At 45.0% G+C, this 26,977-nt stretch overlaps 1 protein-coding gene across 3 annotated transcripts in view; it reads left to right on the forward strand.

Annotated features, from left to right (window-relative positions):
* Nucleotides 1–26,977, forward strand: part of ALMS1 (ALMS1 centrosome and basal body associated protein) — a 76,622-nt gene that overhangs the window by 13,454 nt on the left and 36,191 nt on the right. For 2 of the 3 annotated variants that reach the window (XM_079990655.1, XM_079990657.1), the window contains exons 3-8: nt 471–666; nt 11,215–11,335; nt 12,619–14,875; nt 19,061–19,220; nt 20,816–22,207; nt 22,500–22,630. In XM_079990655.1, coding sequence (XP_079846781.1) covers nt 471–666; nt 11,215–11,335; nt 12,619–14,875; nt 19,061–19,220; nt 20,816–22,207; nt 22,500–22,630 — 4,257 coding nt within the window. The remainder of the gene's footprint in view (nt 1–470; nt 667–11,214; nt 11,336–12,618; nt 14,876–19,060; nt 19,221–20,815; nt 22,208–22,499; nt 22,631–26,977) is intronic. The other variant, XM_079990656.1, reaches the window with a different exon arrangement.

The raw sequence follows: 26,977 nt of genomic DNA on the forward strand, positions 1-26,977 counted from the left end.
ATAAGCAATCAGATATTTTACCCGGATTGTTCTACCAGGACACTGAGGTCCAGCGCTAAGGGCCTTCTGGCGGTTCCCGCACTGCGAGAAGCCAAGTTACAGGGAACCAGGCAGAGGGCCTTCTCGGTAGTGGCACCTGCCCTGTGGAACGCCCTCCCACCAGATGTCAAAAAGAAAAACCAGACTTTTAGAAGACATCTGAAGGCAGCCCTGTTTAGGGAAGCTTTTAATGTTTGATGCATTACTGTATTTTAATATTTTGTTGGAAGCCGCCCAGAGTGACTGGGGAAGCCCAGCCAGATGGACAGGGTATAAATAAATTAATAATAATAATAATAATAATTAATTTATTAATGCATATGCACTCTAAAAAAATGTTGTTGGAGAAAATTATAGGTTCTTTAAAAATTGCCTTGAAGAATCATTCATTTTTCTATTCTCTCCCCCCCCCCCCCATATTTTAATTTCAGGAAATGAAAACATGGTACCAGCCTCATGTAGAAATAGACACAAGCAACCTGCCAGCAGCCTTGGGCAGAAGGCTTAGTCAGAGCAGTGGGACCCGTGACTTGACAGAGTTCCCAAGCATGGAGGAAGGCTCAATTACTGTTGCCGAAGACTCCAGAACGCAGCAAGCACCCAATGTGACACACACACGGCTGTTGGGTATGTTCTGTATACAGTACAGTGGTACCTTGTTGATCCTGGCTATCCCAAGTTCTGTTTGTTTTATATTGAGAGTTCACAATTTGGAGAAGACAACAAGGGACTGAGTGCAGGTGCCTTTTACTGTGGCTTCTCTGCTGAAATTCCAGTCTGCTTAAGCAGCAAGCATTTTTTTTTTCTGGTATAAAATATGGTTGTTGTTGTTTAGTCGTGTCCGACTTTTCATGACCCCCTGGACCAGAGCACGCCAGACACTCCTGTCTTCCACTGCCTCCCGCAGTTTGGTCAAACTCATGCTGGTAGCTTTGAGAACACTGTCCAACCATCTCATCCGCTGTCGTCCCCTTCTCCTTGTGCCCTCCATCTTTCCCAACATTTTTCCTGGTTACTGCGACAGGTACCCTGTCATGCCCTGCCTTGTGCTCCAGTGACATCTCAAACTTCATCACCATTTTTGTGGATTTGATGGTGCTAACAGGGACAGTACTGATGACAGCAACTCCTGGAAGTTTTGAAAGCCAAGGGGAAAAAGTGGACAGTTAATGTCACCCTTTCCCTCTAAAGTGAGGGAATTGACATATTGGCAATACAGTACTTAATTTCTTATCAGATGTAAGCTTCCTATGCTACGGTAAGAAAATGAAACATTTTGTATAATTTAGGTAGTAGACTGTACTTTTAGAGATATTTGTGACCTTTGAAAATACAGATCTGTTCATTTATTAAAATGTTGCTTACAGATATACCTATTGTTAAGAGGTAGGACAGTTCCCTTGGGTTCTTTTTAAAAAAACAATAAATGTATCACTCACGTGTAATAAACACCAGCAATATCAGCTAGTTTGTTATTTTTTAGAAAAAGGCATAAAGTTCTTAAGGCTACCTTAGTTGGGCAGTTGAAAAAATGGGGGGGGAGGGGGTAGTTTAAACAAAATACAAATCATCATTATAGTATAGTAAAGAATTACCCTTGGACAAGAACCAATAATGTCTTTACAAGACCTCAGGTTGCGTGACTTTAAAAAGATGATGATTATGATGATGATGATAAATAATTTTATTATTTATACCCTGCCCATCTGGCTGGGTTTCCCCAGCCACTCTGGGTGGCTCACAGCATATAACAGAACATACTAAAACATTAAAAACTTCTTGATACAGTGCTGCCTTCAGATTTCTTCTAAAAGTTGTATGGTTGTTTAGTTCCTTGACATCTGATGGGAGGGTGTCCCACAGGGAGGGCACCACTACTGAGAAGGCCCTCTGCCTGTAACCTCGCTTCTTGCAGTGAGGGAACCAGCAGAAGACCCTTGGAGAAGGACCTCAGTGTCTGGGCTGAACAATGGGGGTGGAGATGCTCCTTCAGGTATACAGGACCGAGGCCATTTAGGGCTTTCAAGGTCAGCGCCAACACTTTGAATTGTGCTCAGAAACATACTGGGAGCCAGTGAAGATCTTTCAGGACCGGTGTTATATGGTCCTGGCTTTCACTCCCAGTCGCCAGTCTAGCTGCCGCATTCTGGATTCTATCAAGAATGCTCACTTGGTGACAAGATCACACATCTAGCTCCAGATCTTTGAGCCAGCTGGGCAAAGCACATAATGCCATTCATTTCAGCTGTCACCACACTTCTTCCTTATTAGCATTTCAGCTGATCATTCCAGAAAAGGAAGGTGAGCAGGCAGGATCCACCCACATGCTCTCTGTGTGCATGACAAACAGGATTCAAATGGAGGAAATTAAATATATAGCATACCCAGTTAGACTGAATTTGCAAGTTCCTAAAACGGACTCTGGGCACTCTTTGTAACACTGGTCCATATTAGTCGGATTGTTTACACCCCTATTCCTGTTCTTTTAGATGGCATCTCTTGAAATTTATCAGAACCCTCCCATGACAGTAACTGTTTTTCTCTTGTGTTCCTCCATTTTCTACTGTTGAAACATATGGTAAGGCCAAATAATTTCTAGAGATTGTTGTCCTGGCTCCTGTCCCAAGGGCAGCAACAGAGGGGCTTGTTTGTTTAGTCGTTTAGTCGTGTCTGACTCTTCATGACCCCATGGACCAGAGCACGCCAGAGCACGCTCTTCGTGATCCAATGGACCAGAGGTGCTTACCTGTGTATAAAATGGAAGCTTTATTTAAAGCTTACATCTATTCAGGTCAGACTACAGGTAGAGATTGCCAGAGGCACTAATATTAGGGGTCCAAGACTGGATGAAATCTGTGATATTGTCTCAACAAATAGCCACACCCCTCATGCCAGTTTTTAAAAGCAAGATACGGTGCACTCGCTTGTGAAATTCTCTAGCCACTAGGCTGGTGGGCTTGGTGGTGCATATTTCTCCAGATGGGGGGCACGGATCTGCTTCCAACAGCAGAGGTGGTGCCAAGCTCTTGGTGATGGGACGGAGCTCAACCCCTCATAGCCCCTCCTTCAGTTGTTCAACCTCCCCCTTCCCAGCCTCTTTAAGGGAAAAGGAGGTGAGGCCCCATCCTCTCCTTCGGGTTCCTCCCCACTGACATCATGGTCTGTGCTTTCCCTCCTCTTCATCTGACAGCAAATTGCACCTTGAAACCATCAGGATTGCGGGGTTTATGACAATTCTTCCTCCCCTGAGGTACAAGAGGATGAAGTTTGTGTGTGCGCCAGTTTGAGCTTGTGCTCTCTCTCTCTCTTTTTAACTTATTACAGTGGTGCCCCGCAAGACGAATGCCTCGCAAGACGGAAAACTCACTAGCCGAAAGAGTTTTCCGTTTTGGAGGTGCTTCGCAAAACGAATTTCCTATGGGCTTGCTTCGCAAGACGAAAATGTCTTGCGAGTTCCTGTGGGTCCCCCCCCCCTTTTTCTAAGCCACTAAGCCGCTTATCAGCTGATCCGCTAAGCCTAAGCCGCTAATAGTGCTAATCCGCTAAGCCGCTAATGGGCTTGCTTCGCAAGATGAGAAACTCGCGGAACAGATTCTTTTCGTCTTGCTCTTGTGAGGCACCACTGTACTTATTATTCAGGTTTTATTGGGCAGTGGATGCTTCTCTCATCTTCAGGGTCACACAGATATTTTTTTAAAAAATTGCTAGTTCATTTGCAAAGCTAAACAGGGTCTGGCATGGTTTCAAATTGGATGGGAGGCCCCCCTCGCAGGAGGTTGGACTAGATGATCCTCCAGTTCCCTTCCAACTCTACAATTATTCTATGGTTCTACAAGTAACTTCCAAAGTGTGCAAGTGAGAGACAGACTACAGCAACCAGGCAGTAACTGGCATCACCCAGTTACCTCTGCCTCTTCATGAGGGCAATACTAGTGGTCTGAGAAAATTCTGTATTTGTGATTGGATCTAGACATGCCTGTGTTCGCATGTAAAGAGCTTCCAATGCATATACTTCACGGCTGGGATGCAGGTGGCGCTGTGGTCTAAACCACAGAGCCCTAGGGCTTGCCGATCGGAAGGTCGGCAGTACGAATCCCTGTGACGGGGTGAGCTCCCATTGCTCGGTCCCTGCTCCTGCCAACCTAGCAGTTTGAAAGCACGTCAAAGTGCAAGTAGATAAATAGGTACCACTCCGGCGGGAAGGTAAACGGCGTTTCGGTGCGCTGCTCTGGTTCGCCAGAAGCGGCTTAGTCATGCTGGCTACATGACCTGGAAAAAATGTCTGCAGACAAATGCTGGCTCCCTCGGCCAGTAAAGCGAGATGAGTACCGCAACTCCAGAGTCATTCGCGACTGGACTTAACTGTCAGGGGTCCTTTACCTTTTTATACTTTAGGGGATGCTTGTCTGGAGGGTCCCTAGTCTTCAGGGGGGTTGTGAGTGTGTGGGGCTACTACAGAACAGAAAGGAGCTACAAAGCCGCTGAGAGTATAGGGAAGATGGCATATACTGCTTTGGATCGGGGCCCTGTTCCTTATGTAACACCATGCTTCAACTCAGCCAGGGTGGGTACCGGCAGAATTAAAATAGACATAACAGCCCTTTAGAACTGTAAATGCTAAAAATGAACACATATGCAAAATATGATTATAATATGACTAAGGGTGTTATATTTGGATTATATAGTACACTTTCTTTGTAGCAGTCAGACATTTTAGAAATTTTAAAAAGACATTGAGAACGATATGCCACCTACACTCTGATCTCTCCCTGCTGCTTCATATTCTGACTGCTGGTGGCAGCTCCTGCTCCCAGTTTAGCTTCAGCATTTAGTCATTGGCAGGCTTGAATTTCCAATTGTGACTGCTGGATGGTTCGGTGAATATTGCTCACAGAGTCGGAATCTGATAATGGGTAGTTAAGCATTTCAGTTGATTTGAACTGGAGCATGGGGCATAATTCTCTTGCTGTGCTTGCGGAACTGTGATTATTTGTTAGTTCTTCCCTGGAGTCTCTACCTGATCTTCCTCTGTCTCCTCTAGCGACTAGCATTGCTGGCATCTAAACATGTGCGTAGCAGAGTGACTGACTATATGTGCACCAATAGTTTATTTTGTTAATATCCCAAATAGCTCAAGGCAGCATATATGGGCTCGTATTGTTTGAGCTGGCAAGAGAAACTGGTGCGTAGAGAAACTATGCAGTTGGGAATCACATAAAGATGCTTAGGTTGGAGCGGCTTAAGATGGGCTTTGTCTGTGTTTGCATTATATAGCACCTTGAGACTTCCCATGTAAAAGGGATGAGTACTCCTTTCCCCCACCCACTTCACGTATATCAATCTGTTTCTCTTGTTCAATGCAGCTACCTCAGCCAGGGAACCTATTTGTTGTTGTGTGAGGCATCAGTTTCCACAGCTTTATATAATTCCTCTTAATGACTCCTTTTCTTTAATGCATTTGCAGTTTGATCTCCTGTCAAAACCTGTGAATCTGATCTGCAGTGAAATTGGAGTGGGGTAGATTGGTTGGCAAGAGCCATGCTTTCCTGGGGATTATTCTTTCCCCAGGTTCCTTGATCTTATTGTCCCTGAGCCTTTATGGCTTGCTGGGTGTGAGTCATCGTAAGAATCTTTCTTCTTTTCTTTTCCTTCCCCTTTCCTTTGCTGCATATATATTTTCCCTTCAGTCCTGGCTTTAAAACGGTCTTGGCCATTTAAAACATTTTCACTAAGAGGGTAGAAAATTGGATGCACAGCTCTAAAGGTTGCACCCTGAGGGTAGCGGTTGCCGTAATGGAGGAATGGAAGTGGCAGGATTGAGAGTGGGGTGCGGAGGGCACAGAGAGGCCCATGGTGTCAGTGGAAGTGGAAAAACTAGTGGTGTAGTCTATGAGCAGTGTTATTCAAGAGGAGTAGGCAAATGCCAAATCAGATGACTGGAGTGATGGTGATTCTGCATATTTAGCAAACTAGGTAGCAGGCAACTACTGATGAGTGAAAGGGACGCTTTTGCTCTGAAAGCCTCTCCTTGCACCCACCCAATAAAGATTCAGTTCATTTCCAGCTCATTTCCTCACTCCCAAGAGAATGTTATCCACTATCCATTCATTGGACTATACTTAGTAGTGAGTTTGTACACTACATAAGACGGTTGAATCGTGTGTCAAAAGGTTGGAGGGGAGTGCCTTCCTGTATTGCATATGGAAATACTGGAATGTTTTTTTCCTCCTCTTTTCCCTAAAAGTATTCATTATGGCATCATAGCTACACTCATCTACACTCCTTTTGAAAAAGTATTTTCTAATGGTAATGTGTTAATTAATGTAGTGAATTGAAAACAAAGAGGGGCTCTGTTCAGGTTTTGCCTCCATCTCTAAATGCTCAGCAAACAGCATTCTGATTTCTGGCTTTCACATTTGTCAGCAGCAGGATGTAAGATGATGCAGGATCAGGTGTGCTTGCTGGGTAAATTTAGCTATCAATGAGGGAGGCGACCTTCAGAATTGACAGTGGGAAGAAGTACTGCTCTTCTTTTGCACCAGACACCCAAAGATGGTGTGAACTGGTATCATTTGCTGCTCTGGGACCTAACAGGTCTCTCCACAGAACACTACTGTTAACGTTTCCCCAAAACCATCACAAGCAGCAAGAGTTGAGATGATGATTTTGCAGTTCCCTAGAGAATAGCAAAGCTCCATTAATTTTTCCAGCCAACATAAAATTTAATAGGTTTTCAGTGTAACTTGTGAATAACCTGATTTAGATTGTGTAATGGAATAGCTGATGGATTTTGTTTCTGAGATGACTAATATTGCTAGGTATTGTACATGGATTAGAAAGGCTTGTATCTGATTTGGGGTGGCTGAAAAGGCAATGCTTACGTGCTCCTCTTCCCATCCCTCACCCTGCTCCAAAGAAAGGGCTCTTGGGTACCATCCTGCCGAAATCCTGGGTAACTTTTAAACCAGGTTGTCAGAAGGAGGCATAACAGCGAATAATGGTGTACAAAGACTTTGGACCTCAACTTCAAGATAGGTTGGAAATGTTGGGCAAGTAACACAGTTTGAGGCCCACTATCGTCAAGGCTTATAGAGAAGAGAATGCATTGAAAAGCATGTGTTCAAACTTTGTGACATCTGAAAGGTTGAATTTGCCATTTTGAGGCATTGGGTCTCGCGACATCCACTACTGGTTGTCTGCCCCTGTGTTAAGGGAAGAAATACACAGTGCCTTCCAGCTACAACTGGCAGCCAGCCATCTTTGCATGTAAAGGTAAAGGGACCCCTGACCATTAGGTCCTGGCAGCCAGCCATCTTTGCATGTAAAGGTAAAGGGACCCCTGACCATTAGGTCCAGTCGTGACCAACTCTGGAGTTGCGGCGCTCATCTCGCTTTATTGGCCGAGGGAGCTGATGTACAGCTTCCGGGTCATGTGGCCAGCAGGACTAAGCCGCTTCTGGCGAACCAGAGCAGCGCACGGAAATGCTGTTTACCTTCCCGCCGGAGCGGTATCTATTTATCTACTTGCACTTTGACGTGCTTTCGAACTGCTAGGATGGCAGGAGCAGGGACCGAGCAACGGGAGCTCACCCTGTTGCGGGGATTCGAACCGCTGACCTTCTGATCAGCAAGTCCTAGGCTCTGTGGTTTAACCCACAGCATCACCTGCGTCTTTGCATGAGCTTTATGCAAAAAGTGGCCTAATGTGAAATCAGCTGCCGTATTCCAGCTCATGAGATTTCCAGTGCTGTCTGAGATGCTGAAGAAATGGCCCGTCTCTGGTTTGATTCACTGACCTTGTTTTGAAATGTGAGGTGGTGAAACTTGGCTGTGTTTCAAGCATCCTTTGCTTGGGAGTTTGGTATTTTGGGGAAGGAGGAATTTCTTTGCTGGACATGTCTTACTCTGCTAGATTGTCCTCTTGAGTGGGTCTTCCAAGCCCCCTCACGCTTTGTGCTTGGCATCAGTTAACTCATGTAAAAATATGGAAGTGTATTTTGGCCTAAGAAATGAGGTGGTCTGTGATAAGATTTGGAACATTCAGCGATGAAGCATATCCTAAGGCTTGAATGTTACAATCTTTCCTCTCAGGTAAAGGTACTTAAGCCTCATGATCATTTTGGTTGACATTTTCTGCATCCTTTCTACCTTGTGTAATACCCTTTTTGAGGTAATGTGACCTGAATTGTACACAGACAATGTTATAGATACTTGCATAAGGGCATTATGATACTGTACTGGGGTTTTTATTTTTATTCCCTTTTCCGATAACCTGTGGCGCAGAATTTGCCCTTTTCATAGCTCTGTGAGAATGTGCTCTGCTTAGTCAGGGCCTGAAAAACTTCTTCCACATTAAGTGCATTAAGCTTTAAGGCTTCTCAAGATTCTCTGTTGTGTTTTCTGTAGCATTTAAACAGGGAAGTTGTCAAGCACCTGCAACATTGAACAACTGTGTGAATCTTTATATTCAACAATAACCTTTGTCCCTTATTTTTAATGACTCATTTTGTATAAAATGCATTGAGGGTACTAATATTTTGCTGGATGAATAGAGAATACCGAGTTGTATAAGGCACATTTTGTTCCTTTTAACAGTATAGTACACAAGGGGAAAGAAGGATGGAGAGGCAGAAAATGGACCTTTTGTTTTTGACGCTTTTTCTTACTTGCAACCTGGTTGCTGGGAAACTCACAACACAATACAAGGTTATATTAGCCTGTTGCAAGCTCTTGGAAACAGTGGCATATTCAAGGCATTGCTATTTCTGGTGTTTTGGTTATAGCCTATCTACCTTCGGTTGAATATTCAAATTCTGTATCGGGCCAAGAAATCTTCCATTTTGTGACAGGATGCATTCTGAAAATGAAAGAAACCTGCACAAACCTGCTTCTGTGCGATACGTTTTCAAAGCTCTTTTAAATATTTTGGCAGGCTTGGCCGTGGTCAGGAGGAGGTGGTGCAAGCAGGGAGACTGAAATGGGCATAAGTTGCAGGAACTATTCCCCAAGGATGAGGGAGGAGACCTTCCCAAAGCATTGGAGCCCCATCACCAACACTGCCTCTCAACTCCCATTCTCACCCCAGTCGTGGCTTCTGAGGTTCCCAGGCACTTTCATGTGACTTGGTTTCCTTAGGCTTTCTTGATACATAAGCATTTCTTTTATAAACATGAAAACAGAAGAGCTTAAGTTGGTGAATTAATAATAAGAACAATAATAAATTTTATTTATACCCCGCCCTCCCCAGCCAAAACAGGGCTCAGGGAATCTAACGCCAGATATAAAAACAATTGATGAAAATACAACTTAAAATCAAGATTAAAATACAGCATTAAGATGCAGCCTCATTTCAGTAGAAACTCAAATCAAAAACTTTTTGGGGATGAAAACGTCAAATCTTCACCAAGGCCAACTATCCAGACTGGTCCTACATGGGCCAGAAAAAACCCAGGGAAGTCCCCAACCAGGAGTTCCATCACAGAAGGAGAAAGGAAAAAGGAAAGAGGGGAAGGGGATCAAGTTGATTCCAAGCCAAAGGCCAGGCGGAACAACCCTGTCTTACAGTCCCTGCGAAAAGAAATTAGATCCTGAATTCTGTTTGAAAGGTAAAATAGCAGATCTAGCCTCCAAAGCTTTTTTTCCCCCTGGCCCTTGATAGATCTACAAGATTTGGATCAAGGTGTAGGTTGTTAAAACAAACAGACAGACAGACAGACAGACAAATAAAACCTTTTCCCAAAAGCTGGAAGGTGAGACACTGCACTTGTGTTGTATCTTTTTCCTTCTTACAAAGTGCCCCAGCTTTGCCGTAGGCCAGGGGTCGGCAACCTAAGGCCCATGGGCCACAAGCGGCCCACGGGGATCGTTTTACTGGCTCCTGAACTAAGCCCCCCGCTCGGCGAGTCCCTGAGCGCTGCACTAAACCAGTGCAGCATGCGGGGACTCGCTTTCACGGTGTTGGAAATCGCGTCTGGACAGATGCCGACGCTGGAAATAGCAGGCGTGCGTTTGATCTGGCCCACAGAGGGGGCTCCGCGGCAGTGAACTGGCCCAGGCAAGGTAAGTCTTGCCGACCCCTGCCGTAGGCTTTGTGTTCTCCAAAATCAAACATATTCTATGATCCCCAAGGACATACTCTATGGGAAGCTGGCCCATTGGCAGACCAACTCTGTATCACAAAGATTTCTTCAAACGCAGCACGAAGTCTGCCTTCATCTGCTCCAGCTGCAACAAAACATGTCTCTCCTGTATCGTTCTCTACGGCCATAGCAGGCAATGCAACCTTCCAACAGTTTGACTTCATCCCCAAAAGCACACTTCCATTGTCTCTCAAGACAGATGGATGCCAAGCAACTCTATGATCAAATTATTCTACAGACTGTGGATAGATTGGCGGGGGGGGGGGGGGAGCTTCTGCATCAACATTTTTATGATTATCGAAGCGTTTTCTTGCTTACTTAAAAGAAACAGATAAGAAATCCATTCATTAAGACCTTATATGACAGAAATAAGTCATTGATTTCTAATTTGCATTTCATTTGACCCATTATGCATTAGATCATCCTACTTGGTGAAGCTTGGGTTTTTTTTCCATTAAAAGATTTAAAACTCTTTTTGTACTGTTTAAAATAATCCTTCTTGCTGAGTTAATGGCAAAAATGAATTACTTTAAGTAAGCTTGTTGCCTTCCTCCGAAGAGCGGAACAGCTATTAGGAACCACCAAAATTAGATTGGGCATATGTGCATGAGCTTCATTGAAATAAGGGCAGGATTTCAGGTTATAGATGTTAACGTTGATTATCAGGTCTCCAATTGGTGTATGCTCAAAAGGGGATGCAAAATGCATTAAGTTACATGCACATAAATGTTTCTCTCAGACATTTGAGGCGTTTTTCTAAGAGGAGGAATGTCACACATTCCCCTAAAGCTGTACCATAAAATTTATTTTAAAGTTTTTTTTTATGTTAGAAACGACTATACCATATGTGCAAAACTGTGTTTTTCAGTCTGATTCATCTTTAGCCATTTAAAGTTGCCGTATTACACATTTTCAACCATATTTGGTTTTTTAAGCTCCTGCCAGTTGGCAGGGCACTTGCATTAGTAAGGCTTTGATTAGCAAGCCATGACTTTTCAGTCTTGCCACATAACCATGGTGTTTGTAATTTTGACAGAAGCTGAGGACAGTCGCCTCTCTCCCAACCTCCCACTGATGACAACATACTCAACGCAAGGCCGAACATTCTTCAACGAGACCCTCTTTCAGCAAACCGGAACAGATTTTGCTCCTTTGAGGTGGGGTAAACCTACTGTTCTCTTGTACTCTGTTAGTTGTGTTGTTTAATGCACTGAGCACAAGATGGTATGCATCCTTCTCCCAAAAACCCGGTGAAGTAGAATCATAGAATCATAGAGTTGGAAGAGACCACAAGGGCCATCGAGTCCAACCCCCTGCCAAGCAGGAAACGCCATCAGAGCACTCCTGACATATGGTTGTCAAGCCTCTGCTTAAAGACCTCCAAAGAAGGAGACTCCACCACACTCCTTGGCAGCAAATTCCACTGTCGAACAGCTCTTACTGTCAGGAAGTTCTTCCCAATTTTTTATTCTTTCTTGTAGTTTGGAGCCATTGCTCCATGTCCACTTCTCTGGAGCAGCAGAAAACAACCTTTCTTCCTCCTCTATGTGACATCCTTTTATATATTTGAAGATGGCTATCATATCACCCCTTAACCTCCTCTTCTCCAGGCTAAACATGCCCAGCTCCCTTAGCCATTCCTCATAAGCCATCGTTTCCAAGTAGATTAGGCTGAGAGGCTGCCTGGCCCAAGGTCAGCCCAGTGAGCTTCATGGCTGAGTGGGGATTTGAACCCGGCTCTCCCAGTTCCTAGTCTAGCACTTTAACCGCTGCAGCACCACTGGCTTTTGGATTCTAGTGCTGCTTCATCCAAGGGGGTCCACCTTCACCCCCAAAAAACCATTAGAAGGCCAGAAGCTCATCCTAACAAAATCATGCTTGTATGTTGTCAGAGACAGTGACTTATGAAAGTACTGTATTTTTTGCTCTATAAGATGCACTTTTCCCCTCCTAAAAAGTAAGGGAAAATGTGTGTGCGTCTTATGGGGTGAATGCAGGTGGGAGGCTCTGCTAAGCGCTCCCTTTAAAGAGCCATGTGGAACGTGTGTGTGGCTCTTGAGGGCTTTTCCCTGAGGGGAGCGTGGCTCTTGGGGGAGCCTTAGCTGTGCGCAGCTTCTCCCAGGCAGGGGTGAAGGCTCCCCTTGCCCGGGAGAGACAGCGCACGGCTATCCCATAAGCCAGGACAGCCAGCGGGATCGCAGCGGAGCGATCCCGCTGGCTGTCCTGGCTTCTGGGATTCAGAATATTTTTTTTCTTGTTTTCCTCTTCCAAAAACTAGGTGTGTCTTATGGTCTGGTGCGTCTTATAAAGCGAAAAATACGGTTCCTTTTTTGAAGGGGAATATTGAGCTATGTTGGACCTGGAAATCTTTCCTCTCTGGGTTCTGCTAGACCGCAATGCAGGATTGTAATTCCGGCCCCCACCCCCAATTCTCTTTCAGAGGGACTCCAGATGCTTCTAATGTTGCTTCCGAAGAGTCTTCGAGCCATTTGCGGATGAGTGAAGCTGTGCGGCTGGCAGCCACAGATGTCAGCTCAGACTCTTCTCTTCTCTCCGATTACTTTAAACTGTCTCAGCATCCCTTGGCTTTCAGCAGCGTGGCACCTAGCAATACCAGCCTTGGGAGTTGTCTATCCCAGCATCCCCTTTCTTTTTCTGGGCCCACTCCCAGGGAACAGGCTCGTCATAGTGAGCAGCATACACAACACCTTGATGCAAGGACTGAAACCTTGGGCTCCAGCGATGAGAATTTGGGAATCCCAAGTTCACAGAAGCAGCTAAATCCTCAGTTGGCAACGTCTCTTCCTCCGAATGAGTCTTGGGGACAGGATCTGTTCCTTTTAGACAGCCGTGTGCCAGCGCCTGTCCTCCTTGAAATTCTGGAGAAAGAGGTGGGGTTATCTAAGCATTCTGGCTTCTTATCTTCCGAGAGTTCGTCTGGCAAAAGTGTTTTGGGAAAGGATCCAGTTGAAAACGAAATGAGCCCCTTAATGGAAAATGTAGTTCTTGGGGAAAGGGAGTTGGAAACCTTTGCAGAACCTCCTGGGCAAGAAAGAAGAACTGTTCCTGAGTGTGATTCGTTGAACGCACTCTCTTATTCGGACGGAAAGCCCTTTAGAAATGCCGGTAATTCAGAACAATCATCTTCAGACATTTCAAATGTGTCCTTCAGGGGGCAAAGGATGGGTCTGGGTGATCCTTGCATCATCACTGGGATATCTTCGAACCCTTTTCTGAGCAAGCAGGAGTTGCAGCATGTTTCTGAAGCTGCATTTGAGGAGCAAAAGAAGCTTGTTCCGGCTTTCGCTGACACTAAACTTCATGTCCCTGCACCCCGCCAGCCAGTCTTTGTAGCTGCAGAGCATGGCAATATCCGTAACATGGTAGAAATCCAGATGGGGGACAAAAGTGAATTAATGCATTCAGACTTCAGTATAGAGAGGGAACATAAAGATGTCGGAATTTCACCTTCCTTTAATGAGGGATCATTCATTTTACATCTGGCACATCCCGTTTATCATTCTACTCCAGGAATTTTTACAACTAGAAGCTTGACTCGGGAAGTTCCTGCTATGACATACCCAGTCAAAGCTGTTCTTCAGTCCTCTCTCCCTTGCTTACATGAGGAGTTCTCAAATAATTCTTGTTCCAATACATTCCTTCCTTCCGTGGAAGAGCCTCGTGTACCTTCTCTGGATGATACTTGCATACCCTCTGCGGGAGAGCCACTTGCCCTGCAAAGTGGCCAGGCATCAAAAGATGAAAACAGTGGTGGTCTCCAGGTTCTGTATCCTCTTAAAGGTAGGATTCAGTCTCTACCTTCTCTCAACTTCATGGAGAAGGTTGGGGCATGGAACATGAGTCATTCAGCTGAGAGGATGTCTGATGCCTTGGCTTTACATGGCTCAAGTGGCGCTTCTCCTAGGCAGAAGGCCTACAGTGCAATAGCAGATTCCTTGAACCGCATTTTGTTAAAGCAGCAGAGCCAGGCTGATCTTACGGCAGGGCTGGCAGCATCCTTTTATGGGCCAAACCCCATGAGCAACCTGCATGCTTATGATAAAAACCCACCACAGGTTCTTCCCCTTACCAGGTCTCAGTCTGAAAACTCTGTGGTTGCAGTCAGCAGAGAGATGCCAAGGGCTGAAGTAGGTCATGAAACGTCCCACAGTGAAGATCTTCATCCAGTAGAAGATAAGGGAAGAGTTTCAGGAGCGTCTGGAGTCAAGCAGAGTGATGCTAACATTGAGGATGCACATTCCCAACATTATACAGCTGTTCTTGTCTCCACTGTCTCCAGCGATGAAGAAATCGGTGAAAGTGCCACTGGAGGAAATCCAGATAATTTTATTTCCAGTGAAAGAGTTGCTGAACTCCTCAGAGAAGACGCCAGCTTTCTTAGTGGTAGCCAAGAAAAGACAGATGGCTGTCAAGATAATACCAGAGAATTGCCAGGTTTTCTTCCTTGTACCAACCAGATCAGTTTGGGCCATTTTAGTGATGTTTCACCAGATAGCTTGAATCAAAGAACTAGTCCTGGGACAGGCAGCTGCGCTGACTTGAGACTTTCTTCAAGACAGTCTTCAAGACGCTCTTCAATGCAATCTTCAGTTGTTTCTGGAAAGTTGCATGGCAGTTTGGAAGAAGTATTCAAAACTCCATATGACAGGGAGATAAACATCGAAGAAAGAATACCTGTAAGTTAATTTTGCCACAATATTTTAAAACATCATTGTTTGCAGTTACAGTTGGTACATTTGCTCCACAGCCATCTTATCTTATGGCATACTTATAGTGCATACGCATGAATTCCTTGAGGGTCTTTCTACTCTGTTAACTGTTGGAGACAGGTATGCATGGTACTTTTTGCCAAATACTTCTCCTTCCATCGAAATAGATGTCCTTATCTCCACATGTATGGAAGGGACAGGAGTCTTGAACCAAGGAGGGTATTGGCATTAGCACTGAAACCAAGGAGCCAGTGTCAACAGTAATGGAACATACAAACATAGAAAGGTCAATTACGTAGGTAGCATTTATACCAGAACAGCAACTACAGCACAGTGGTACCTCGGGTTAAGTACTTAATTCGTTCTGGAGGTCTGTTCTTAACCTGAAGCTGTTCTTAACCTGAAGCAACACTTTAGCTAATGGGGCCTCCCGCTGCCGCCGCACCGCTGGAGCACGATTTCTGTTCTCATCCCGAAGCAAAGTTCTTAACCCGAGGTAATATTTCTGGGTAAGCGGAGTCTGTAACCTGAAGCGTATGTAACCCGAGGTACCACTGTATTTGGTTAAATCTGTAGAAGGGACTGTAGAAACTGGACTCTACAGTGGCAGATAGGAGGTTCAGAGTGGAAACATCCTTCAAAGAAGAAGCATCCTGCATGTACAAAATTGAGCATGTCAGAGAGAATCTTCTATCCCAGACATTTTTGATTGTGCCCAGTGCTTTATGGTGCCTAAGGTTATATATTTTATATATTTTGTCACTTTGAAAATAGGAAAAAATAAAACTGTAAATTAGAAACCATCACCATTGTGGTAAAAAAAGAAAGAAAAGGACAAAAAATATATAGACCCCAGCATTGTCATAGGAAACTGAAAAAATATGCTTTTGGGTGGTAAAAAATTAATAAGTTAAGTGATTAGTTCCTTTTTCAAAAAAAATAACTTCATTAGCTGTTTCCTGAGTTCTCCCCATATCTGCCTACTAGTAAGATCTGCTAATTCTTTCCCCTGCCCTTGTTCTTCTCAATGTGTCACATTTTGAAGCATTCCAAACAAAATGTCTGAAAAATGGTCTTCCTTCGTGGCATAGTAAATGGCCCAATTTTTATCAAGGGTGGATGGGAGGAAGGCAGCTTTGGACAAATTATCATGTACATAAAACTCAGGCCTTATGGTCTTTTGGTGAGGACTGTTGCGTAGATAGATAGATAAATAAACTATATTCGCATTAGCCAATGGCCATAGCAACAGTAAAACATTACAGTATATGCAGAAAAGGAAATTTGATATAAAAGCACAATTTAAAGTCCTCGACTGTTGCGTAAAAAGAATGCACAAGCCATTCCTTGTAAGATGGATCGTATAGGGCATATGCTGAGGTTGTTGGCATGACAGAAGAAGTGAATCAGTTTCTTTGCAATGAGAAGAACAAGACAGGATGGCTAAGTGGGGAGGAGCTTAATGTTTTCTGACTATTGCATTGAAGAGCTGTCTGTGACCTTCCAGTCTCTTCCTTCTGGGCACACATACTGAGATACTCCATGCCAGAAATCTACTCTGTGACACAAGCCCAGCTTTTAGTGGAGTCTAAGGGAGAAAATTATTCACACCCACATGTCTCTAACAACAGAAGAAGCTGGTACAACAAACTCCTGGCAAAGCACATTTCAGACCCTATAAATATTCTATTCTTTTCAAGTTATCTCTAGCACGAAAGCATGCAAACTGCTGACATGGAATGAATGCCCACCTGCCTTTTTAACAGCAGCGCCTGAAAATTGGTCTTTGGTAATAAAAGAATTACTTTGATGGTGGCTGCCTGTTAATATTTGCCCTTGTGGGTTCCTGGAATAAATACATGCTCATTTATGAATTTGTGAGACTTTTGGAATAAGCAGTTTTCTCTCCCTGTTACCTTTTTTTTTTTTTTTTTGATGCCAGATTTTCCTGCTGTACCAATTTGATCTTTCAAGAAATGTAGACCTCCCACCCCAAATGGCGCAAGAGGGGCAGGACAAAGACGAGGAAAGGTTTCCTCGTTTTATATTCCCTCCCCACCAATCTTCTTGCCAGGTCTAACAAGGGGAATCCGAGAGAGAAAGCAGTTTTCCATGTTCTTATCACTTGCTGGAGCGGGACCCACAGACATGAACATGCACCTGCCTGTGGAAATGTGATCTGTTTACACTGCACTGTTTGCAGTAGAAAGCACACTTAGGATGGGGATACCTATAGCTCCTTCACTTGATCCAAATCCTGCTGTATTAGAGCAGATGGGCTGCATCAACTCTCCTATGGCTTAGAGAGGGGCAACTCCGCCCCCATTGCAGTTCAAAGGCCCCAGAGTGGGTAGAGTTAGTCTCAGAGAAAGCAAGGCTATTCCCTCCTTCCCTTTCAAACCCATGCAGAAAGGAAACAAGTGGCTCGCATCTTTTCAGTCTGACTCCCAGAACTTGTGCCTGCATGCCTCCCGGTCCTGCCAGTGTTTGCAATATAGTGCAACAACACACACATCGGCCTCACCTGCTCAGAAATACTTCCACACCTCTAAACATGGCAATTAGGGATGCGGGTGGCGCTGTGGTTTAACCCACAGAGCCTAGGGCTTGCCAATCAGAAGTTGGTGGTTCGAATCCCTGCGACGGGGTGAGCTCCCGTTGCTCGGTCCCTGCTCCTGCCAACCTAGCAGTTTGAAAGCATGTCAAAGTGCAAGTAGATAAATAGGTACCACTCCGGCGGGAAGGTAAACGGTGTTTCCGTGCGCTGCTCTGGTTCACCAGAAGCGGCTTTGTCATGCTGGCCACATGACCCAGAAACTGTACGCCGGCTCCCTCGGCCAGTAAACCAGAGTCGGCCACGACTGGACCTAACAGTCAGGGGTCCCTTTACCTTTTTAAACATGGTATTGGCATATGCAGACCCTTTCTAAGGGGAAATGTAATTTTGTGCATCTATGCCCTGGCCTGCTTTGGAGGGGGAAATGGAAGAATACATGTTCATTACTCCCCCTAACCCCCTAGTTTTGCACATTTTGTGGCCGTTGTTTTCCCCAGCCTGTTGCTGCTTCAGGGCACGGAAGAGCAGATGAGTCCCTGTTGCTGATGAAACTGAGCTAAGGCTCCCTTCAGATGTAATGCCCATTTCGTTGGAAGTCGTGGTGTGCAAAAGAGTAATAATCCCTGCATACCAGTGCCTAGACAAGGAAGTCTCTTCCCTTTTTGACACATATTGGCCTGGAAAAGGTGGCCTGGCACCTTTTCATTAAGAGGTGTGAGAAATACATAAAGGTTGAGGGTTTATTTTACGCCTGACAAAAATGTTCGTTGGATCCCTGTGGTTGGCACCTGCGATTCAGCCACCTTGCCTGCAGTCTTTGAGGGGATTTGTCTTGTAAATCAGTGCCAGGACGATTTATCAGAATAAATCATGCATTTAATATACACAGATGTGACAGATTTTCCCTTCCGTGATTTCGCCTTCATTTCCAAATATAGTTTAGGTATCAGGTAATTAATGTCTTTCTGGCAAGGAAGAAACATGATGTGCCTGCTGTGGAAGGGCTTTTAATTTTTTGGAAAAAAGGGGCTGTGAAGTGGTTGCTTATTTGGGCTTTTAAAGGAATGTGGAGGTGTGTGTGTGTGCACACATGTGTGCTTGCACCATATCAGAATCTGGTTAAATCCAGTTGTGAGCATGAAAGTAGGTTTCTCAGAGTTCTATAGTACCTTCCTCTCCAATGAAGGTACAGGTGTGGCCAACCTCTGGGAAACTAGATCCTACTGAGCTGCCCAGAGTGGTTGGGGAAACCCAGTCAGATGGGCGGGGTATAAATAATAAAATTACTACTACTGGACTACAGTTCCCATCACCCCTTGCCATTTACCATGCTGGCTGGGGCTGATGTGAGTTGAAGTCCCACTGCGTCTGTAGGGTCACCAGTTTCCCACCCTGAAACAGAAGTTTTGTAGTGTTGGTGCTTGATTGAACAGAATCTGAATGAACAGATTCCCATGCTCTGTGTTATAGAATTATTTCTGCCTTTCAGGTTTTGTGCTGTTTATGTGGGATGGTGGTAACTGGCGAAATTTTGATTTGTACGTGGCAGTCCTTGACTGCTGCCCCAGATTAACTGTGTTCACTTCTTACATCAGGTCTACCTCCATAACCTGGGCATCGATCAGTCACCTTCGTCCATACTGACTCCATTTATGCCCCGAGGACCAGTCAGAGAAATAGAATTCTCTCCCACTGAGCTCAGAACACTGAAGACGTCCAATGATTTGTTAGCGCGACGCCTGCAGTTATCGGAAGGTAAGGGCGGGAAATGAATCAGCTTCATTTGTGGAAGATAGGTGGGTCTGTCAGCAGCTAATAGCCATCAGGGAGGGTAGTGGCGCCCTCCCTGTGGAACACCCTCCCACCAGATGTCAAAGAGAACAACAACTGCAAGACTTTTAGAAGACATCTGAAGGCAGCCCTGTTTAGGGAAGCTTTTAATGTTTGATGTATTACAGTATTTTAATATTTTTTGGGAAGCCGCCCAGAGTGGCTGGAGAAGCCCAGCCAGATGGGCGGGGTATAGATAATATATTATTATTATTATTATTATTATTATTATGGGCGGGGTATAGATAATATATTATTATTATTATTATTATTATTATTATCATCATCATCATCATCATCATCATCGCTAACGGTAGTTGTTGGGGAAGGCAGTTAACCTCATGCCGTGACTGGCCACAGGAAACCAAAGGCTCAGCTAGATGGAGCCACCTCCTAACCCCCCTTCTCAAGGCAGCTTGAAAACACAAAAACAACCCATACATTTGAAGTGAACACCCTAACAAATAAATACTGGTGGCAAAGGTCCACTTACCCAAGTGGGAAAGTCCATCAGAATGGACTCTCAGTTTCTGGAAACTGCAGACAGTGGGTTCCTGTCCTATCTTGGCAGGAACGCTGCTCCACAGAACAGGGGCAGCCACACTAAAAGCCCTTTCCGTGTTACTCTGTTGGTCCTATGGGTTTCTCCTGCTGCTCATGATACTGGTAAAGACTTTGATGTGAATCTTCTTTTCAGGTGTTCACACGTTATTTGCAGTGAAGCTACCTTTTTGACTTCCTATTTCTGAAAGGCGATCAGACAAGAGTCCCTTGTTCATTAGGGTTTCCTGAATTTGGCAGCAGTCCTCCAGTTCTCTTATATAAAATTTCGAGCAGCTCTTTACCTGTCTTTCCCAACAGAAAACTGATAAACACTGACTTCACTTTCAGTTATCTTTTAACCCTGGGTCATCAGACGGTCATTTTTTAGCACTATTTTCCTTCCCATGCCATATGGAAACAGACCAATAACCAATTGGGAAGCTTTAATGGGGTATGTTGATAAACCTGACTCTGGTGGTTAAAGGTAAAGGTAAAGGGACCCCTGACCGTTAGGTCCAGTCACGGATGACTCTGGGGTTGCGGCGCTCATCTCGCTTTACTGGCCGAGGGAGCCAGTGTACAGCTCCCGGGTCATGTGGCCAGCATGACTAAGCCGCTTCTGGCAAACTAGAGTAGCGCACGGAAACACTGTTTACCTTCCCGCCGGAGCGGTACCTATTTATCTACTTGCACTTTGACATGCTTTCAAACTGTAGGAGCAGGGACCGAGCAATGGGAGCTAACCCTGTCACAGGGATTCGAACCACCAACCTTCTGATCGGCAAGCTCTAGGCTCTGTAGTTTAACCCATAGCGCCACCCACGTCCCTCGACTCTGGTGATTATTATGCTCCAAATAATTTACTTTTCTGGTATAATTACCTACACCATGTTATTTCAGTTCGTCACAAGGACTTATGGTTATTGAACATTGGCAAGGGATACTTGGAGTTCTGACCATTTTTCTTTTCCTTCTAGGAGACTCGGCCTCTGTGATAGATGCTATACAGTCAAGCTTTGACTCTTCCATTCATAGTGTGCACGCCCCAGCTGGGTCAGATCCTGGTACTGATCTTCCATTGTTTATAGAATTCTCCCACCAGCCTTCCAGAGACTGCTTCAATCAGGGCAGCATTGTCTGCCATCAATTGGAACTATGTACTCCGACTCCAGAGCCAAGAGAAGGCACTTTTGAATCTTCCGCTCCTCCTAAGACAGCAGAGCAGAGTCACGTAACCCCAGAATGGCCGTCCAGCATCCATTCTGGTGAGGTGAAATCTCCAAAATGTGTACAGAGACTGATGGACAGATTTGATTCAAAGGAACTTGGTGTAAGTCAAGACCAACTCTCGCCTAGCTCTTTGGCTCATGGAAAAGATGAAGAAAGCATAAGTCAAAAAATCAGTTCTTCAGCTGTCCTTCTTGGAGGAGAAAAAGATTGTTTCTTTATAGGATCTGAAACATTAAAAGAGATCCAGAAAATTCTGGCAGAGGCAGAAACTAGGAGCCCAAGCCGAAACTTTAAATCCGCCTCATCCATCTCCTCCACAGACCTGGACAGTTCATTAAAGCAAATGAAAAAGATGGATGGCTCCGGAGATTCTGGATTGTTCAAGGGGAGCAGCCCAGGAATTCAGAGAATGTGGTCATGGGATGAGACGCTGGCTAGGCAAAGTGTTCACAGCTACAACGTGCTCTCCAAAACAGCTAGCTTCACTGCTAGCTTAAAATGTGATGGTCAGCTAGCTGTGGATGTCCCCAGCAATGATCAAATTCCGCCAGAAGAGTCTATGCCACCCTCCCAAGTAACAGTTGAAGAACATAGGACCGTGAAGCCTGTTAGGCGATCAGAGCCTGAAGGCTGTAATAGTGCCACCGTAAATAAAAGCTTGCCCGTCTTTGTAGACAGCGCTGCAGACAGCAAGTTGTTTACCCCCAAAGATCTCAAAGAATTAGCAGCTACGTCTAGTGCAGGGTCCTTAGACAGCGCCTCTAATATTTGGGAGGAAGGTCAGCAAGTCTTGCAGAAAACCAGGAAAGAAACAGGTGGCAGTCATGGAAGTGGAAACAGCAGCAGTGTGGACTCGCTGGGTATCAAAGTGAAGAATCTTCTGCGGTGTGAACGTCCCGTTTTACACACAACACAGTGGGGGGAGGGCGAGAAGCACAATGAACATAGTCAGAAACAAGTCTCAGCTGGAGCCCGTGTAGCCTGTAGCAAAGGGGATCTTGCGTCCCAAGAGAGTGAGAACGGCAGTAGCTTAGACTCTTTGGCTGCTCGTGTTAAAACGCTTCTGGAAGACGAACGCCCTGTAATGCATGCAGCCCAGATACTTCAGAGTGCTGAGGAGGAAGAAGAAAAAGCACATGGTAAGTAATTGAACCTCAGGAGTTCCATGTAGCCCACTTGCTATTGTTTAAGTGTAAAAGAAGTCAAAGTATTTCCCCAAGAATCAGTGAAAATATCAGTCTACTCAGAAATTAATCCTGCAAAATTTTAGCAGACCATACGTTAATATTGCTGTCTTTCAAACTCCCTGTTTAATAACCATTCTTGGTTTGTGTGTCCATAGCAGTTACCTTAATAAAACGTGGAGCACCTGCCAACACATGAGACTGAATTAGCAACTTCTACTCTCATTTTCTGTGATCTCTCTGGCAGCCTGGGTGAAACTGAAGCTGACTCTTCAACCTGCAGACGCCGAGGCTGATCTAAATGAGGAAGACCGGCGGATGATAGAAGAGATCAAGAGAATGCAGCTTTTGAGTGCCAGGAAAGCGGGAAATGTGAAGGTAAGAAGGAACCAGGGGGAACCAGAAGGCAGATTTAGGAAGCATTGTAGGGTTAGGACAGAATCACAAGCTTTTGCTTGTGGAAAAGCATCTTACAACTGCTGAATAATAATAAAAAAAGTGTTGCACTAATTGGAACAATAATGTGGAAGCAATAATTTCTTCCTAGTGGTGTGGTTTTACTATGTGCACAGTGCTGGGGACCTTTTAATAGCATTTCCACATAGCTTGGGATTTTTGGAAACTGGATGACTGGTTAAAACATTTATAATATGCATATTATGGAGGTCACCTTTTCCAGTATGTGCCCTGCATTCGGAAGGCAAGGGACTAGCTCTTCTTGACTGCAGTGCAAGTCAGAATGTCTATTGTGAGAAGTCCGGTCTTTCCTGGCTGTCTAGATGTTACGGGGACTGAAGTAGAGACTCTGCATGCAAAACATGCACTCTGCCACCCAACTATAGCCCTTCTGGTGTGAGCTGAATGTGCAGCTTGGTTGTACCATAGCTAGCACAGCTTCAGCTGTTAGTGTTATGGGCAGTGCGCGCGCATAAATTCTGAACCATGGTTTAGTGTTGTGAGTATGAGACCAAACTACGTGGAAGAATATGGTCAGGAGGAAGACTTGGGTAGAGTTTAGTCTCACTTTTACAGACTCCCAGCTTAGCATTATGTTTGAAGCAGGGAACCTAGTTTAAGCTAATAAGATTCATAACAAGGATGGTCACTCTGTTCTGTCGCTGACTGTGCTATTTTAATGATCGAATTCTTCTAATGTATTCATGGCTTTTTAAAAAAATCTATATCCACAGTATTTTATTGCATTTAATTTGTGAACCGCTTAGAGGTTTTTCTGAGATGTGAAGCTGTATACAAGTTCCCTAAATAAAACAAATAACAAGCCAGGTTCAAGCCAGGTGTGAAGTTGTCTTGTTATGAAACTTAACAGAGCTGGTTTCAAACTGGGACTCCTGGTTCAAACATAATGTTAGGCAGGGATTCTGCTAGAGTGAAACTAAACTTTTTCTAAAGTTGTCATGCTGGCCACATGGTAGAAGGAGGGGAAGAACACAAGCTTGATGTTTGGCATGGACTCATTGACATAGAGCTAAAACGTAACTCAGTATTACAAGCAAATTTGGCCGATGTCTATTTATTAGCAGCAGATCATTACTGTTTGTGTGACACACATACAAACTGCAAGGCCTCCTGTCAGATCCCTGTCAACGAGGATCTAGTGTTTTATTTTTTTCTCGGCAGTGAAACTGACATTAGGCTTCTTGTATGTATGTATGCATGCGCAGACACATTTTTAGTTTTATGTTGTAATTAGTACATCTTACATTGCAGTTTAGGGATGCGGGTGGCGCTGTGGGTTGAACAACAGAGCCTAGGGCTTGCCGATTAGAAGGTCAGCGATTCGAATCCCCGCGACGGAGAGAGCTCCCGTTGCTTGATCCCTACTCCTGCCAACCTAGCAGTTCGAAAGCACATCAAAGTGCAAGTAGATATGGTGGGAAGGTAAATGGCGTTTCCATGCGCTGCTCTGGTTCGCCAGAAGCGGCTTAGTCATGCTGGCCTCGTGACCTGGAAGCTGTACGCCGGCTCCCTCGGCCAGTAAAGCGAGATGAGCGCCGCAACCCCAGAGTCATCCGCGACTGGACCTAACGGTCAGGGGTCCCTTTACCGTTTTACATTTCAGTTTTATTGTAGTTAGTTATGAAAACCAGATAATAGATTGTATGTTGTCAATTGAAGAGAATAAACAGGAAATAAGTGAGACTTGCGTAGCTGAATACCTGCTTTCCTTAATATACTCAAAATCCAAAGGAGCCATAGTAATCTGCCCCACATTTTGAGGGCAAGTTCACACAGCTGGTGTCATAGTGCCCACTGATCATTTCCTCTTTCCATCCCAGCTTGGCTTCCATTATGGGGTATTGCCAGAAATGATAAGACATTGATTCTGGTGAATCGCCATATATAATGCCAGATGCCAGTAACCATTCACTTCCACATAATTAAAGTTTTTTCCTCATTCTTAGTTTTATTGTATTAAGTCTCCTACACACTGCCTAGAGATGACTGTAACTAAGCGGCTTACAAATTGTTGAAATGACTTTAAAAAAAATCCTTCCCTATCTTGCTGCAGTGGGTATAAAAGCTGCACCTTCTGTCATCAGAGGACCTGATTTTCAACACCTTCATGTCACACTGATTTCACTCTCCCCACCCAGCATGCAGCAGTGGGGATGAAAACTGGGCCAGTGGCGGATCTTGGGGTCTCAAATGTCCGTGGCGCCTTGTGCGCCACAAAAATTCAGCGCCCCTCTGCTTCTCACACTCCATTCTAAATTGTAGCTGCGGCATCCCTGGCGGCGCACCCAAGGCTCTGCGCCCGGTACATGCTCCCCTAAATCTGCCTTTGACTGGGCCGCCTGCTTCTCAGCTGATGCTCACCAATGAGCTAAGGAGCAGAGAGGGGCCTCCTCATTGCCATGATGGGGATAAAAATATCGTGCCCCCCCCAGCCAATCTGCATGAATTAGCTTTGTGGTGTGTTTTGTGTAACTGTGTATGTATAGCTTTTGTGTGTGTTTATAGGTTTTGCCCCACCCACCACTGGGAAACAGCTCTTGACCACGAATCCCGAGGAAATGCACACCCACCCCTACCTTTGAAATGCTAGTTTGTCTATGGAATATTTATAGTCCAGAGTGGGCAGGACAGCCTTGACCTTATTCCCAGGTGTTGGCATAGAATCATAGAATTGTAGCATTAGAAGGGATCCCAGGGACCCCATCTAGTCCCCATCAGCTCCACCTGGTATGCAGGCTGAGACCCTACCTGCCTGCAGACTGTCTCGCCAGAGTGGCGCATGCTCTAGTTATCTCTCGCTTGGACTACTGCAATGCGCTCCATGTGGGGCTACCTTTGAAGGTGACCCGGAAACTGCAACTAATCCAGAATGCAGCAGCTAGACTGGTGTCTGGGAGTGGCCGCTGAGACCACATAACACCGGTCTTGAAAGACCTACAGTGGCTCTCAGTATGTTTCTGAGCACAATTCAAAGTGTTGGTGCTGACCTCTAAAGCCCTAAACGGCCTCGGTCCAGTATTCCTGAAGGAGCGTCTCCACCCTCATAGTTCTGCCCAGACACTGAGGTCCAGCTCCAAAGGGCGTCTGGTGGTTCCCTCGCTGTGAGAAGTCAAGCTACAGGGAACCAGGCAGAGGGCCTTCTCAGTAGTGACGTCCTCCCTGTGGAATGCCCTCCCACCGGATGTCAAAGAGAAAAATAACTACCAAACTTTTAGAAGACATCTGAAGGCCGCCCTGTTTAGGGAAGCGTCTAATGTTTAATAGGTTATTGTATTTTAATGTTTTGTTGGAAGCCGCCCAGATGGGCAGGGTATAAATAATAAATTATTATTATTATTATTATTATTATTATTATTATTATTATTATTATTATTATCCAACCCCCTGCAATGCAGGAATCTCCTTCAGAAGAAATAGAATGAGCCTCAAGTGGCTGCCTAGGGCATATACCACCTCCATACGTGCTTTGAGGGTTACTCATACAGCTTGCTCTCAAACAATGACCTTACAGATTTCCTGTCCTTCCATATACCTGAAGGAGTGTCTCCACCTCCATTGTCCAGCCCGGACACTGAGGTCCTCCTCTGAGGGTCTTCTGCCGATTCCCTCACTGACAGATGTGAAGTTACAGGGAACCAGGCAGAGGGCCTTCTCAGTAGTGGCACCCACCCCATGGAACACCCTCCCTTCACATGTCAAGGAAATAAACAACTACAGTCGTACCTGTCGGAACTTCATACGACCGAGCTGCTCCTCCGGTCAAGCCTTCGGAAGCTCCTCTGACGGTGATTAATGACCTAAGCCTTTGATGAGGCTCCAGGCATGTTCCCAATCTGCAGAGTATACAAATAGCAGCAGAAGGACGAGAAATATGAGCTACATTGCTACGTTTTATTTCTAACTACGCAGGACAGAAAAGAATATACATCTGCTCTCTGTGAGGCAGAGAACCAACTGGACAAAGAAACAGGAAACCAGTAACATCAACATCCGTCTCCCGTGAGACTTCCAACAGTCTGGGATGTAAACAGAGTCTTGTGACTCCCAAAACTGCACAGTGGTATAAACAGAAACCTAACAGTACCTTGGATTCCAAACGCCTTGGGACTCAGACATTTTGGCTCCCAAACGTCACAACCCCGGAAGTGATTGTTGCGGTTTGTGAACGTTCTTTTGGGACCTGAACGTCCGACGGGGCTTCCGCGGCTTCCAATCAGAAGTCACACTTTGGTTTCCGAACATTTTGGA

This window comes from Podarcis cretensis (assembly GCF_951804945.1).
Source record: "Podarcis cretensis genome assembly, chromosome: 9".
NCBI lineage: Eukaryota > Metazoa > Chordata > Lepidosauria > Squamata > Lacertidae > Podarcis > Podarcis cretensis.